The sequence below is a fragment of the Vanessa atalanta genome, chromosome 15 (assembly GCF_905147765.1).
Source record: "Vanessa atalanta chromosome 15, ilVanAtal1.2, whole genome shotgun sequence".
NCBI classification, from domain to species: Eukaryota; Metazoa; Arthropoda; class Insecta; order Lepidoptera; family Nymphalidae; genus Vanessa; species Vanessa atalanta.
Window position 1 is genome coordinate 7,867,684 of NC_061885.1, and position 13,412 is coordinate 7,881,095.

The following is a 13,412-nucleotide window of genomic DNA, read 5'->3' on the forward strand; positions in this document are numbered from 1 at the left end:
GGATTTAGTAATAATTGCGTGAAATCGTTTAATTTAAAATTAAGGGTTATTATTACTTATATTATACTCAATTATTTAAATCAATAGGATTTATTACATATACATTGAAAGTATCCATTAAATGAATATGATGGATTGTTGAGCATTATGTTATTAAACTTTTAAAATTTTCTTTTGCTCGTTTATTTTTAATCTGTCACTAAACTCTTCAAATGTCTAATGTCGATTAGCTTTTGAAATGTCAAATGACATGACATTTGATTAAATGTCGGATTTATAGCGGCGCTGGTTTTTGTTTATTATAGGTTCTTAATAAAAATATTCAATAAAATAGTTGTATGTGTTCATAGTTAGTAAGTAAATAAATCTTAATTTAATCATGGGTCGGCGATCCATTAATACCACCAAGAGTGGTAAATACATGAACCCCACGGATCAAGCAAGTAAGTATATGTAATACTTTGGACTTATTTAACCAAAGTTACTTTATTTATTTTATATCTTTCGTTTAATTTTAATAGGAAAGGAGGCTCGAAAGAAAGAGTTAAAGAAAAATAAAAGGCAAAGACAGATGGTAAGAGCGGCGGTTCTTAAAATGAAAGACCCCACACAGATCTTAGAAGAACTACAGAAAATCGATGAAATGGGTATGTTTAAACATTTGTTATATTTTCCTTATCAATTGACATCTTTAGAATGAGTCTCTCACTGATGATTTATTTTGCAGAGTATAATGTATTGCAACCATCACCTCTCAATGAAAAAGTATTAAAGGAAAAGAGAAAAAAGTTACGAGAGACTTTTGACAGGGTCTTGAAGATGTATGTAAGTAATTAAATTTTTTTTGGCAATATAAATGACATATATATTTTGGTTTTATTGTTATTAACTTATAGATCTGGGTGGATAGCATTGAATCCAAATATTTTGTTAGTATTTATTGTTGAATATTTTGAGTATAACATTACTAATATGATCCAATATTTTGTTTGGTCAAAGTTATTATTGGTTGCGGCATGTCATGGCTCGATAATTTTTCTATTTGTAATTTTATTCATATATATTTTATAAGGTTATGGATACAATATAATGCAATTTGTAAATTTCTCATTTCAGGATAAAGATGATCCAGAAAAGTGGGTAGAACTTAAGCGTCAGGAGATGGAATATGATAAAAGAAGAGCTCATTTAATATCTTATTATGAATCGGTGAAGCATGCTCAATCTGTGCAAATTGATGATATTCCTCTGCCCACCTTACAAGTATGTCTTTTGATATTATGAACAAACATAAGAAACAGAACTAAAAAGAAGTTTATTTAATCTTTAATAATTTAAAATGATGAAAAATAAATCTTATTATGTGTATATTGTTGTATGTGAATTGATTTGTTTTAACAGTTATATAAAGTAATAAAACTTATATATCTTTAACAGCGGTATTTATCAATATTTAGTCCTACACTCTCATAATCCAATGGAATGGCAAATGGCATTACTGGAAAGAGTTCAAGTGGATGAGTTCGGAGGCACAGGAGTGTAAACACTGCCGACTTCTACTTCCAGGCTGCTGTTGAGAATTTTTTTGGTAGAAATAACCTGATAATTTATTTTAATCCGAATTGTATACAAGATAGGTAGCCCCAGCTTGTATAGCTAAACATGTCAATGATCAAATACATTTTAACAGGGATTTTATTAATTTATATTTCAGGTTCCTGATAACCTCATTTATGGCAATGTCCCATCGCAAATACCTCTGCCAATGGATTCAGTTCATCCCAATTTACCAGTCAGACCCATCCTGAAGAAAGACTCAGTTTATAGAGTAAGATGACTATTTTTCATTGTAATTATTGCCAAAAGTCAATATTGTTGGTAGATTATTGCAATTAAGGTACTTTAGTCATAAATAACAAGAAAGTAACCAATTTCAAATTTCTCCTCAAATTTAAATGAGACCAAACAAGTAGTACAATATCCTAAACAAAAAAAAAACTTTCCAAATCAATTCATAAATAGTTCATTCTAAGGAAAAGAATTGTTTCTAAGTCTGGTACGTTATTAGAGTATTGCAATACTCCTCTCTCAAAACCTTATATTTTATTTACTTACTATATTAATTACTAATCTAGGTTTCATATAAAAATGTTGTCAACTTCTGAACTAGACAATTGATTTGTATTTGATGGATGTAAATAATTTAAATTAACATATTTTCTTGTATTCATAAAATCCAATCCAATATCTGCTACTATTTAACAAGAACAAATTTCTTTATTACACACAAACAATCTTATAAAGAGGAAACTTAACTAAATAAAATGGTTTTGATTTACATAAGTTTACTAAATAAAGTAAACAAAGGCAATAATCTTCCTTAAGATTTTTATTAAACATTATCAATTATTTAATATATTTTTCTATGTTCAAGGAAAGACCTTTAGGGATAGAACCACCAGGTGTGCCATGTGGTCCACCACCAGACTTTGAAGCATTGCTTTTAGAAGCTGCAAAAATGGACAAAACACACAAGGATAAGAAAAGTCTTCGCTTCTCTGATCTCCCTGATGAAGGACCTCCCGGTGACTGTGTATGTGTACTTGTTAAGTCATTTAGTACTAAAGCCTTAATTTAATGAAAATTGTTTAATTTTATTAACTTACTACTTTGTTTTGCATTATAATTATAGACTGGTGCTGTATAAAATGGTAAACATACCTTAAATTTTCTATGTGCCACATATATTGAGAACTAAGATGTATGTCTCTTTTGTCTGTATTTACACTGCCTCACTCATCAACATGGAAAACAATAATACTAAGTTTTTCTGCTTGTATTTACTTGTACAAAGCTTTACAATCATGTTTGTGTTATTATTCTATATTCATAATCAAATTAATACATTTACAGTTACCACAGGCACAAATGTTGGAAGATCTTGATGGTGAAGCTATGGACGATGATCGTGCACCTTCGCCACCATTGGCCCAATCAACACAAGCGCCGAAGCCAACGTCATTACAACAGCGAATGTTGGCTCTCTCCGGGCAGAATATAGATGACTTTATGAAGGAAATGGAGGAAGTTCATAGAAAGAGGGAACGAGACAGAGCTGCTGATTTGAATGCACGGTTTGTACGAATTATAATATATTTGATGTATTACTTGTTGTTGAATACATAGGAAAACATAACCCATGACTTCAAACTTATATAGCACATTTATTTATTTTACAATTACATTGTTTTCAATCAGAGCAATTTATGCAAAGCAACATTCAAAAACATTGTCTATCCTGTATCTTGATGTGTTTCTTAAGCAATTTTAAGTTTTCATAACCCAAAATTAATTCTCTAATAATCTATTGAAATCAAGTAATTGATATACCAAAGTTTACAGAAAACTGAAAAAGAATATCAGATAGAATATACTTTCAACAATTCAAATAGATATACAAAATGAGCATATCTATGTCTATAATTTATTCAATAGAATTTACTAGAGTACTTAATTATTACATAACATGCTTCGGCACCAAGATGACCAAATTCATTTAAATTAATAGTAACTTAAATTTACTTAATGTAAACTATTAAAGTTTCAAAAATATTCATACAATAACCAAAAAATTATAACAATATATTTATAAATACCATGGTATTACCGTCACGGGTTTAATTGTGTAAAGATCTCCTGCAGGCCGTTAAAAAAAAAAGAAAATATGATTGTAAACACGATTTCAGACAAAAAAATAACTATCCTCTATAAATAAATGACTATGCTGAGTTTTTTTTGCTTTTCTTATCAGTCTGAGGTGTTTATTTCTGAACTCTTGGTAGAATTTAGTCAGTCAATAAGAAAGTGTAATCCTTATCGAATAAAGTTATTTGAATACCCGCTCCGAGAGAAATTTCTATTAATGAAAAATAATTCGGGTCATAAACGGGTATTGTGCTTTTCTATTCGTTTTCTTCAGCTGCGAAGTTCTTTAATTGGGGTCAGTGTAAAGTATTGCCAGCAACAAACGCAAAATAACAGTACCGGACAGTACCTCTAGTAGTATACAATATATAAGTCAACGATTTTTACTTGTACTTTTAATATATCATACAATAATCCCGGATAATCCTGGTTATTTTTCAAAAATAACGAAATGCATCCTGGGAAATATAAGAATTCCCTGTAAAGAAACACAACCGTTGTTGAAAAAACTGTTGAAATTATTTTAAATTTCTTTTTTTTTATGTTATAGGGGGCAAATTTCGAAGTAAGATTAAAAACTTACCACGAGGCGACAACTATCCAATTATAATAGTTACATCAAGTATTTAATCCAATTTCTTCATATTCATTCAATAGGAAACATCATTTTTCCAAACAACTGTATTCAGAGTTTAAAACAAAATAAATGTTATTAAAACTTCGAATAAAAATTTAGGTCGCATTACGACTCAAAATCCGGAAACAAAGTGAAAGAGAGAGAACTATAGTTTGTTGTTTAATAGCTGTTTAATTATTCACTTAGGTCAATTAAAATTTACTATTGAAATAAAACTAGTTTCTAACGGATTTAATCGCGTATATTAATTATTTTAACATCCCGACGTTTCGAGCACTTTGCAGTGTTCGTGACTTGAGTCTGCCCGTGACCAGTTTTATTTCAATGTGTAATAATCGCGAAAATCTAAGACAACATTAAAATTTACTAGTACTACTAACTTTAGAATAAAATCCAAATTTACCTTTAAAGTGTAATTTATTTGTTTATTTTAAAATAGCGTGAAATAAACGATTACTGGTTTATTTTCTTAGGCTAACTGCTCTTAAACGTTCAACTGGAAGGGACAGCGACTCTGACAGCGATAATGAAGGTCACGCTGGTCACCATCATAACCACCACGACTTCACACTCGAGCCACCAGGAGCTGAGATCAGGCAGATGCCACCGCCATTGTTACCACCCGGTACGAACACGAATGGAGCTTTAAATTAGTTATGCGATAACTATTGTATGGTTTTATGTAAATTAAATTATATTTTATCTATAAGGAATGCGGCCGCCCATGTTACGACCGCCCGGTGCTCCGCCTGGGGCTCCGCCTGGCGTACCTCCCGGAGTTCCTCCCGGAGCGCCCCCTGGACTCCCACCAGGTCCGCATCCTGTGGGAACACATGGACTAACAGGTATTGAGTCTCTTGCATTATTTAGCCATTTATATAAAAATATATTCATAATAATTTGCCTGCCCAGCACTTTTATTTTACATCTCACTCACAAGTTCAACTTTATTTATTTTCTTATAATATTTTCTAGGAGTGCCCGGTATGCCAACTGGGGCCCCACCGGGACCTCCGCCCGGGCTCCCGTCTCGTGGGGGCCTACGCCCGCCGGGCCCTCCGCCAGGTGCCCCGCCTCGCCTGCTCCGTCCTCTGGTGCCGCCGCCCCCGCCTCACGTCTCGGTGCTGACTGCGGCCCCGCAACTCATATCAAAGAAAGATTCATCTCAAGGTAATAATGTTGTATTTATGTCTTTAGCATCAATAGCTCAACGGTATACGTGGCTCTTATGGAAAGTCGTAAGTTCTTACCCGTCTCTCACTCTTAACAACCTTTACGTTTTATTGGACTTCAAAGTAACTCAAAACTAAATTTTTGTTAGTTAAATATTTTTTTTTAAATAATTCATATGGTAAAAGTATATGTATATATAAAAATACATAAGCAAAAGTGAGTAAGGGGTTTTGGTTTTGTTGCTTTGTAATTGTCTTGTTATTATATATTTATAGGAGCAACAATAAGCGCGAAACCTCAGATAAGGAATCTATCGGCGGACGTGACTCGCTTCGTGCCGTCCGCGTTGCGCGTGAAGCGAGAGGACAAGAGGATGAAACCGGACCTCAAGTCGACCCTGCCGAGACCCTCGGAACAGCCCAAGCAGCCGAGCAAAGACGACGCTTACATGCAATTCATGAAAGAAATGGAGGGATTGTTATAGAATTTAATAATAGGTCACTTTATACTGAAAATAACAATAAAATAGTTATACTTACGTCACTTTTGTTTTATTGCAATACTATTTGCGCCCAACAGTTTCGTTCACATATTTTTATTAAACATGGAGTAATAGAAAATCCGTAAACCTTGCCTTGTTAAAATCTTATGCAAAAAGCATTATATAATATTAATATTATAAACGAGAAAGTTTGTCAACAATCGCGCAAAAACGGATCGATCATTTGCACTAAATTAATACACTGATTTAACACATAGGCCATATCTTACAACTGAGGAGATGTCCTCACACACGGGTAAAGCTGCGGGGGTAGCTAGTGTTCTATATTAATTATTTCCATACACCACCTAAATCTGAAAAGATAAACCGATTCTGTTTACAATCTACATTAATAAATATTAGAATAAGATATAAAAAAAATATTTTATGTACAGACGCTGTTACATTTTATATGCTAATATACATTAACAAATAAAACGAATTCAAATTCTTTCTTTCAACTTAAATGGTGTTACATACAAAAAAAAACAAATCGGTTCATAAATAACACAGTTTTGGGGTAAAGAATATAAAAATTAAAAATACAATTGTATTCATAACCTCTTCCTGTTTTTAAGTCTGATAAAAAGATTAGGATTTGATCAGTAATGGACGATACGGTCAACACCACTTATTCTTCTGAAAAATATTATGCTTTGCTATTATGTTATGTTCGAACGATTAATAACAGACATATTTGACATACCACCTTGAAGCGCATTGACGGTCTTATAAAATGGCTTGCACTTATGCAGTGTCTGAGTCTAGCCAAAAGCTGTTAGTATTAGGACTATTTACTCATCGACTTCTTTATTTGTGTGTGTTGCATACACATTCACAAACTTCTTACTAGTTTGACTCGAGATGGCATAGTGGTTCAAATACGTGAACCTAAGATAGGGGTTAAAACTAAATCCATTAGGTGAGCACTGTTGAATTTTCATGTGCTTAATTTGTGTTTATAATTCAATTTGTGTACAGCGGTGAAAAAAAACGTGATAAAAATTGCATATATCGGAAAAAACACTGCCATATTGGTATCCAAAAAACAGCATTGGAGCAACAACAACATTGGTGAGATAAGCTACAAACCCTGCCCACCAAAGGATAGGAAGCCTTTGTCGAACAGACATTCATTAATATACTGTTACTTTGTAGCTTAAGATTGAATTTAATATGGTTTCGAAGGTATTTATAGGATCCTTGGAAAATGGAATGATACTTATTAGACAATATAAGATTGAATTATTTATTAATGGTAGAATTGTATTCAATAATGCTGTAACATTATAATGTCTTATACGGCCGATTAATATATGTCAATGTTAATTAATAGATTTACCAATGATTCAGATAACTTTATTGTCTCGATAAAACTGACCTTTTTGTTCTTTGACATTGGTAAAATAATCTGTGATAGACAAGTCATGAACGTTGATTAATAAATCTTTATTTATAATGCAACATTATTCCATTGATACTATTTAAATTCAATTTTATTTAGTCTAAAAGTTCCGATAACAAAATCGCTGATATTCCAAGCAACTTAAATAGGATATATCATTGTTCAAAACGTAAATAAATTGTATTGTAAAATAAATATAATAACTTTACAGCATTAATGAATATACTTCTTAAATTAAATAACTCTTTAAAAATGCCATATTGTAATACAAGTCAGTATAAACAAATATTTATTAGGTACCAATTCTTAAAATGTACTATGACGTTGAATATACGTAACATTATCGATATCACTAGATCTTGAATAATCAATACTGTTATTATTTACATACGTCATAGTTGAAAATTTTCTTACACTTTTTCTAACTGGAATAGGCTGTAGAGCCAATTTCTAGCATAAAATTTAGCGCTAATTAATATTTTACCGCAAACGATCGTTATTACAAGAGTGCACTGATATTTCAACAATATTTTACTATCATAATAGTCATAACTCTTTTTTTTTTTTTAGCATTAGTAGCCTGTTAATTTCCCACTGCTGGGCTAAAGGCCTCCTCTCCCTTTGAGGAAAAATTCTGATTAAAGTATCACGGGACTCAGAATTTGAAGGACAGTCGACCAATGTCGAAATCTCATTCGGTTGCGTCCGCTCTAAAATTTATTAAGGTACCTTCGCTAAGTTCTTATTTAAACGTCATAATTCGATACAAATAAAGATTGTATTAAAATACGAAGGCGCTATGATGTTGGATTAATAGATCAAGCCCACCATTTTTGTATTCATAGACAACATTTACTAGGATAAAATTTCTAATAGAGTTACCAAAGATAAGTATAGAATAAATTTTACTTTACTTGGACATTACATTGGCCATTCTCTCATCTTTATATATTCTACTGTATATGCAATATTTGGTATTGTTGTGTTTCAGTTTGAAGAGTGAGTGTGCCAGTGTACAGACACAAGAGACATAACATCTTATCTGCCAAGGATGGTGGCTTGTTGTTCTATAACAAAAAAAAAACTTCGATATCGCGTGATTCAATGTAAAAATGGTATTTCCAGGACAGGAAAATTGCTGAGCCAAGACAACATTTTAACTCGATGCGATAAAACTGCCATTGAACAAAAACGATCGCAATATTGAGCTGTTTATATTTAAGTATAAATGGTAAACTGTCAACCTTTACGAACTTAACCTTTATTAGTATCAAAGATGGATGAAATATTTCGTATGAAATGCCGTTTTCATTATCACAAAGTTTCTTAAATAGCTATGTCAAATTAAAGTTAAATTATTTTGTTGTTTTACAAAATTCTCGGAGTTTTCTGAAATTTCGGTGATATTTAAGTACGAAGGTATTCCTTTATTTTTTAACTTAAGGTCAAACTAAATAAGTACCTATTTCCTTGAGTTTAACTCACGAGTCTTTGTATATATGTACATATATGTATATTGTTTTCTGAGAAAATATAGTCCATTTCCTTAAAGATTAATAAATGCAGAAGCGAGATTGTGGGCTCAAATTTAGATAAATACTAATGAATTCATGAGCTTTTTGCGGTGTTTTAAGTATTTCGGATAAAAACTATCTCTGTGCCAATTTTCTTTAGGATCTGTTCTCTGACGTAATTGAGTAACGTACATCCATCAATCCAAATTGCAAATATAATACCTAAGATTAGTATGATAGTATAGTAAGAAATAAATAAAATTAAAAAAATAAATAATGACTTCTTATTATTACAACAATAATAATAAATTATAATATAAAAATAATAACAATAATATATATTTATATTTTATGAAAAATAAATGCGGTAGGTAAATAAATAACCAATAAGGTAATGACATAAAATATTAAGTATAGATGTAGTGAATAATCCTTTCCTTTCGTATTTTCTCGGAAATGTTCGTTTTTGTCTTACTACTTCACTCGCACTCAGTACCCATCGAGACAACGTAGGGAACGGTCGCATTGCAAGAGGAAGTATCTATATAGAGTAGTTAATACCACAGAAATATTTTGTTGATATTTATGTTAGATTTTGAACTTCATGGACTCGTGTACAAATGCAGGCCACCTATATTTTGATATACTTTTTACATTTTACTCTTGTCTGTCATTTTTGTAAATAATAAACATTGATTTTATTCGATCCACATTAACAAATCATATTTATTTATATTAATTTCTCTGCTGGTATTTTTTGTTTTATGTTGAGGTGTCTTTTTTGTTATGTCATAGTATTTTTAATTAATTACAAAAATTTATTGTTATAAAAAGATCTGCAAAATCCTACTGTAGTTTTGACTTATAGTTAGACTTTTGGGGTTCCAATCCTTATAGAATCATTAGATCATCTCAACCGGAATTTGGTTTTTATCAGTGCGTTTTATTGAAATAAAACGTCCTCGGTAACTAGTTATATTTTTGTTTACCTAACGAATTCTTTATATTATAGAATCGTGGTGGTTTTAACATCTCATTGTAATATACGTCAAACGGGCAGTTTGACATTTGACATTGATAAATAAAGTATGCGATTTATTTGATACCTAAACGTAATTTAATAATACAGTAATTCATAGACACATCGGCACCATTCGGGTGTTATCGTTGTTCCGAGTTTTGCCGATAGGAAAGGATTATTCACTACATCTATACGTAGATATATGTATTAGAATAAAAAATTACCACTATGGTCCTAATCTCAGCTTGTAAAATAATAATAGTTAAGTAATTTATTAATTCATTTTTGTATATATTTAAGGACTTAATGTCATATTAATAATTATTAAGCAAATAAAATATTCATTAATTAAGTATAATATTTATTCACATTAAGAAGTAATTCGATTTAAATTAAAATTTAAATCAAGGACAAGATTAATAAAAAATAAGTAGGCTGTTATTAAATTAAATCGCTATAAGCTTGTAAAAAATTATAAACATAAAAAATTATAATGAGTAATTTACATGTGTTTAATAATGGATTAAAGGGTAAATTTATTTTTTTATAATGAGCGATTCTAATACAGATTTTTTGTTTTATGTAAGATTTTTTTCTAGTCAACTAACTAAATTGTACAAATATATAGTTACATAATAATAGGTATATCAATAACTCAATAGACAAACGAGGCGTATGCCTCTGTAAATATGTATATATTTATTAACTCTATCTAGTACCTAGTTGATCTTGGGAATCATTTCTGTTTTACAAAGGTTATTGTTTCATCCGGAAGTATGGAAGGTGGCAGATCTTGCTTCTGAACTCTCTCCGCTCGTGATGGATTGCTGTTAATTTGTGTCTACCTATTAGTCTGATATCTACAGATCGCAAATGAGTATCTGTATTTTTTTTTTTGTTTTGTTGACCGAAAACTAGACTTTAATTAATAGAAGTCATATTTTTGAATTCAAGATTATATGAAGCTGTGTTAGTAGACATTTATAGCTTTTCAGACAGGATATTTATATATAAGTATTTAAAGAGAAATAATGTGTTTTTATTTTTTATTATATGCAGGTGGACTAGCAAATGGTGTTCCCTGTTCAAGACAAGACATTTTAATCGTTCATTACGCCGTCAATGCACGACAAATCTTGGGGTTACTGCAAAGTAAAGGTATCATTATGAAGTTGTCGTATATTGAAGGAAACTCACTTCATGCTTGACTTTTGTTTAATTTCTTTGTCAATAATAATTCAAGTTAAGTTTAATAACAGAAATAAAAAGTATGTGAATGTTTTCCTTTTATTAGGTCCAGATACAGGTAACCAGTTTAACGTGTTAATAAAAACCAGGAATCGTATGTGTAATAATAGCTATTAAGTTTTTTAACATGTTTATTTTTTTTACGATGATTTATTATGTTAAGGTTTACTAAGATGATGTTTTTGCTTGTGTTCGTTTTACAAACTTCTATAATGTACACACGCAACGATTTTTATGCGCACAATTACAGCTTGTGCTCTTGCTCAGAGTGTATTAAATGTGAATAAAAAACATGGGTAAAACCTACTTTAAGGAGTACAACGTTTCATATAAGCGGTGCTTACAGATTTTTAAAGAGCTCAATTAAAAACTACACTACAACTGTATTAAACGTAAAACTTACTATTGGTTCAGAATGTAGATTCTACCGAGAAGAACCGGCAAATATACTCAGTAGTTACTCTTTTCCAACACTTGAAACACAAAAGTTATTTTAGTTAAATACAATTGTGTATCTCAGGAAAGTTATTATAGAAACGAATACCTTGTCCCCAGCACGGCTTATTGATTTTTTAGCCGGAAGCTTGACGCTATAAGCTTATCCTTACTTCTCGTGTTCATATGGTTATCACTGAGTCTATCAGAGTGATTAATATTACTGTGAAAATATATAATGTTATCGTATAGATATTGAACCGCAACTTTATTCCTTAGGAATCTGTAGGGGATAATAAAGTAAGAGGAATAAATATTATATATTAAATATATGAAACCCATTAAATCTTTTGTAGTAAATTTTTAGTTTTTTTAAGATGACAAGTTGTATTATATTAAGACTACCAATATAATTAAAACATACTTAACATATTTGCATAACTTGAACCTTGGAGTAGTAGTGCAAAAACCTTTATTTAAATAACATCTCGCCTTAATGCCAGACAGGAGACCTGGTTATTTGTTTGACTAGAGGGTCGGAATTGTGATTCAACGGCGAAATATTGCTAGCATTCTATCTGCCATTCCACATGGTCGTGATTTGTACAGTTACTATTTTTAATTCTTATTTATATACTAACTGTATGTTAATAATTCTTATGTAAATAAAGTCTCTCCTAAACGACGCCTTTGCTTGACAATGTTTAACCGGCTTTTCTAAGCGACTGGAGGTTGGACCTAGTTTTAGATTTCTAAACTTTTACTATTGCAAATGTGAAAGTGAGACTGTTCGTCCTGCTTATAATCAGTTACACCGCAACTTACAGTCGCTTACAAGGCCGAGGTTAGAGACAAACTTAGGTCAATCTAATCTTGTTTTTGTCTCCGTGGACGCGTTGCTAGATTTGTATTTAAACATTTTTTTAAGTACGATAACTTGACATCAATATCTTCAATCAATCAATAATCAAGTTTTTTCTTTGTCTTTGTCGTCGTAATGTAAATCTTCGTTTTCAATATCAACGGAAGTTTCAAACTTTTACCCCTATTTTCACCTTATAAGGTGATTAATTTACAAAAACGATGTAACAAATATATACTCGTAAAACTCATCAACAGAAGCCTGTTTTCTAACATGTCTAACATCAGATATGAACCCATTTCCGTATAAACATTCCTCCTTTTCCCGTTTTAAGCTCCCTAGGAAATGAATTTTAAAAAGTTCTTTTCACCTACAAGGAATTCCTGTTCAAAATTTCATTCTGATCTGATCACCTACCGATTTAGACTATGCGTGCTATGTCAGTGAGTCATTTTGAATTCTTATGAAGTAGATTTTTACTACTTAGGCTTGCGGAAATCGGCTGATTATATTATTTCCGTTATCCTTGCATTCTTTACTCCATTAAAAAAGACGTCAATGGCGCCCGAGTATTTCAAGACGACGTTTTATTTTTTACAATTTTGTGACCCTCCCATTTTCTTGAGTTACGATCAAATCGAATTATTGAAATGTTCACTATTCAGCTAGTAATTAATCTACATTACTTTAATGTACAATTATCTTACACGCTTGAGTGTTTCTGAATATCGATTTTGTTTTACTATTCTAATGGAGGAGCCGAGATGGCCCAGTGGTTAGAACGCGTGCATCTTAACCGATGATTTCGGGTTCAAACCCAGGCAGGCACCACTGAAATTTCATGTGCTTAATTTGAGTTTATAATTCATCT

At 31.2% G+C, this 13,412-nt stretch overlaps 1 protein-coding gene across 1 annotated transcript; it reads left to right on the forward strand.

The window, feature by feature from the left end:
• The first annotated feature begins 265 nt into the window (after positions 1-265).
• On the forward strand, positions 266-6,054 carry LOC125069247 (WW domain-binding protein 11). Its single transcript, XM_047678672.1, has 11 exons — positions 266-443; positions 522-647; positions 728-825; positions 1,117-1,263; positions 1,715-1,828; positions 2,435-2,593; positions 2,914-3,134; positions 4,816-4,967; positions 5,053-5,187; positions 5,318-5,512; positions 5,791-6,054. The coding sequence occupies exons 1-11, from the start codon at positions 380-382 to the stop codon at positions 5,997-5,999; spliced, it is 1,620 nt and encodes a 539-aa protein (XP_047534628.1). The 5' UTR covers positions 266-379; the 3' UTR covers positions 6,000-6,054.
• The last annotated feature ends 7,358 nt before the right edge of the window (positions 6,055-13,412 follow it).

Coding starts and splice junctions, on each gene's coding strand:
- LOC125069247 (XM_047678672.1), top strand. CDS start 380: ATGGGTCGGCGATCCATTAATACCACCAAGAGTGGTAAATACATGAAC. Junction 4,968..5,052: donor ACCGCCATTGTTACCACCCG/GTACGAACACGA, acceptor TTTATCTATAAG/GAATGCGGCCGCCCATGTTA. Junction 5,188..5,317: donor GGGAACACATGGACTAACAG/GTATTGAGTCTC, acceptor AATATTTTCTAG/GAGTGCCCGGTATGCCAACT.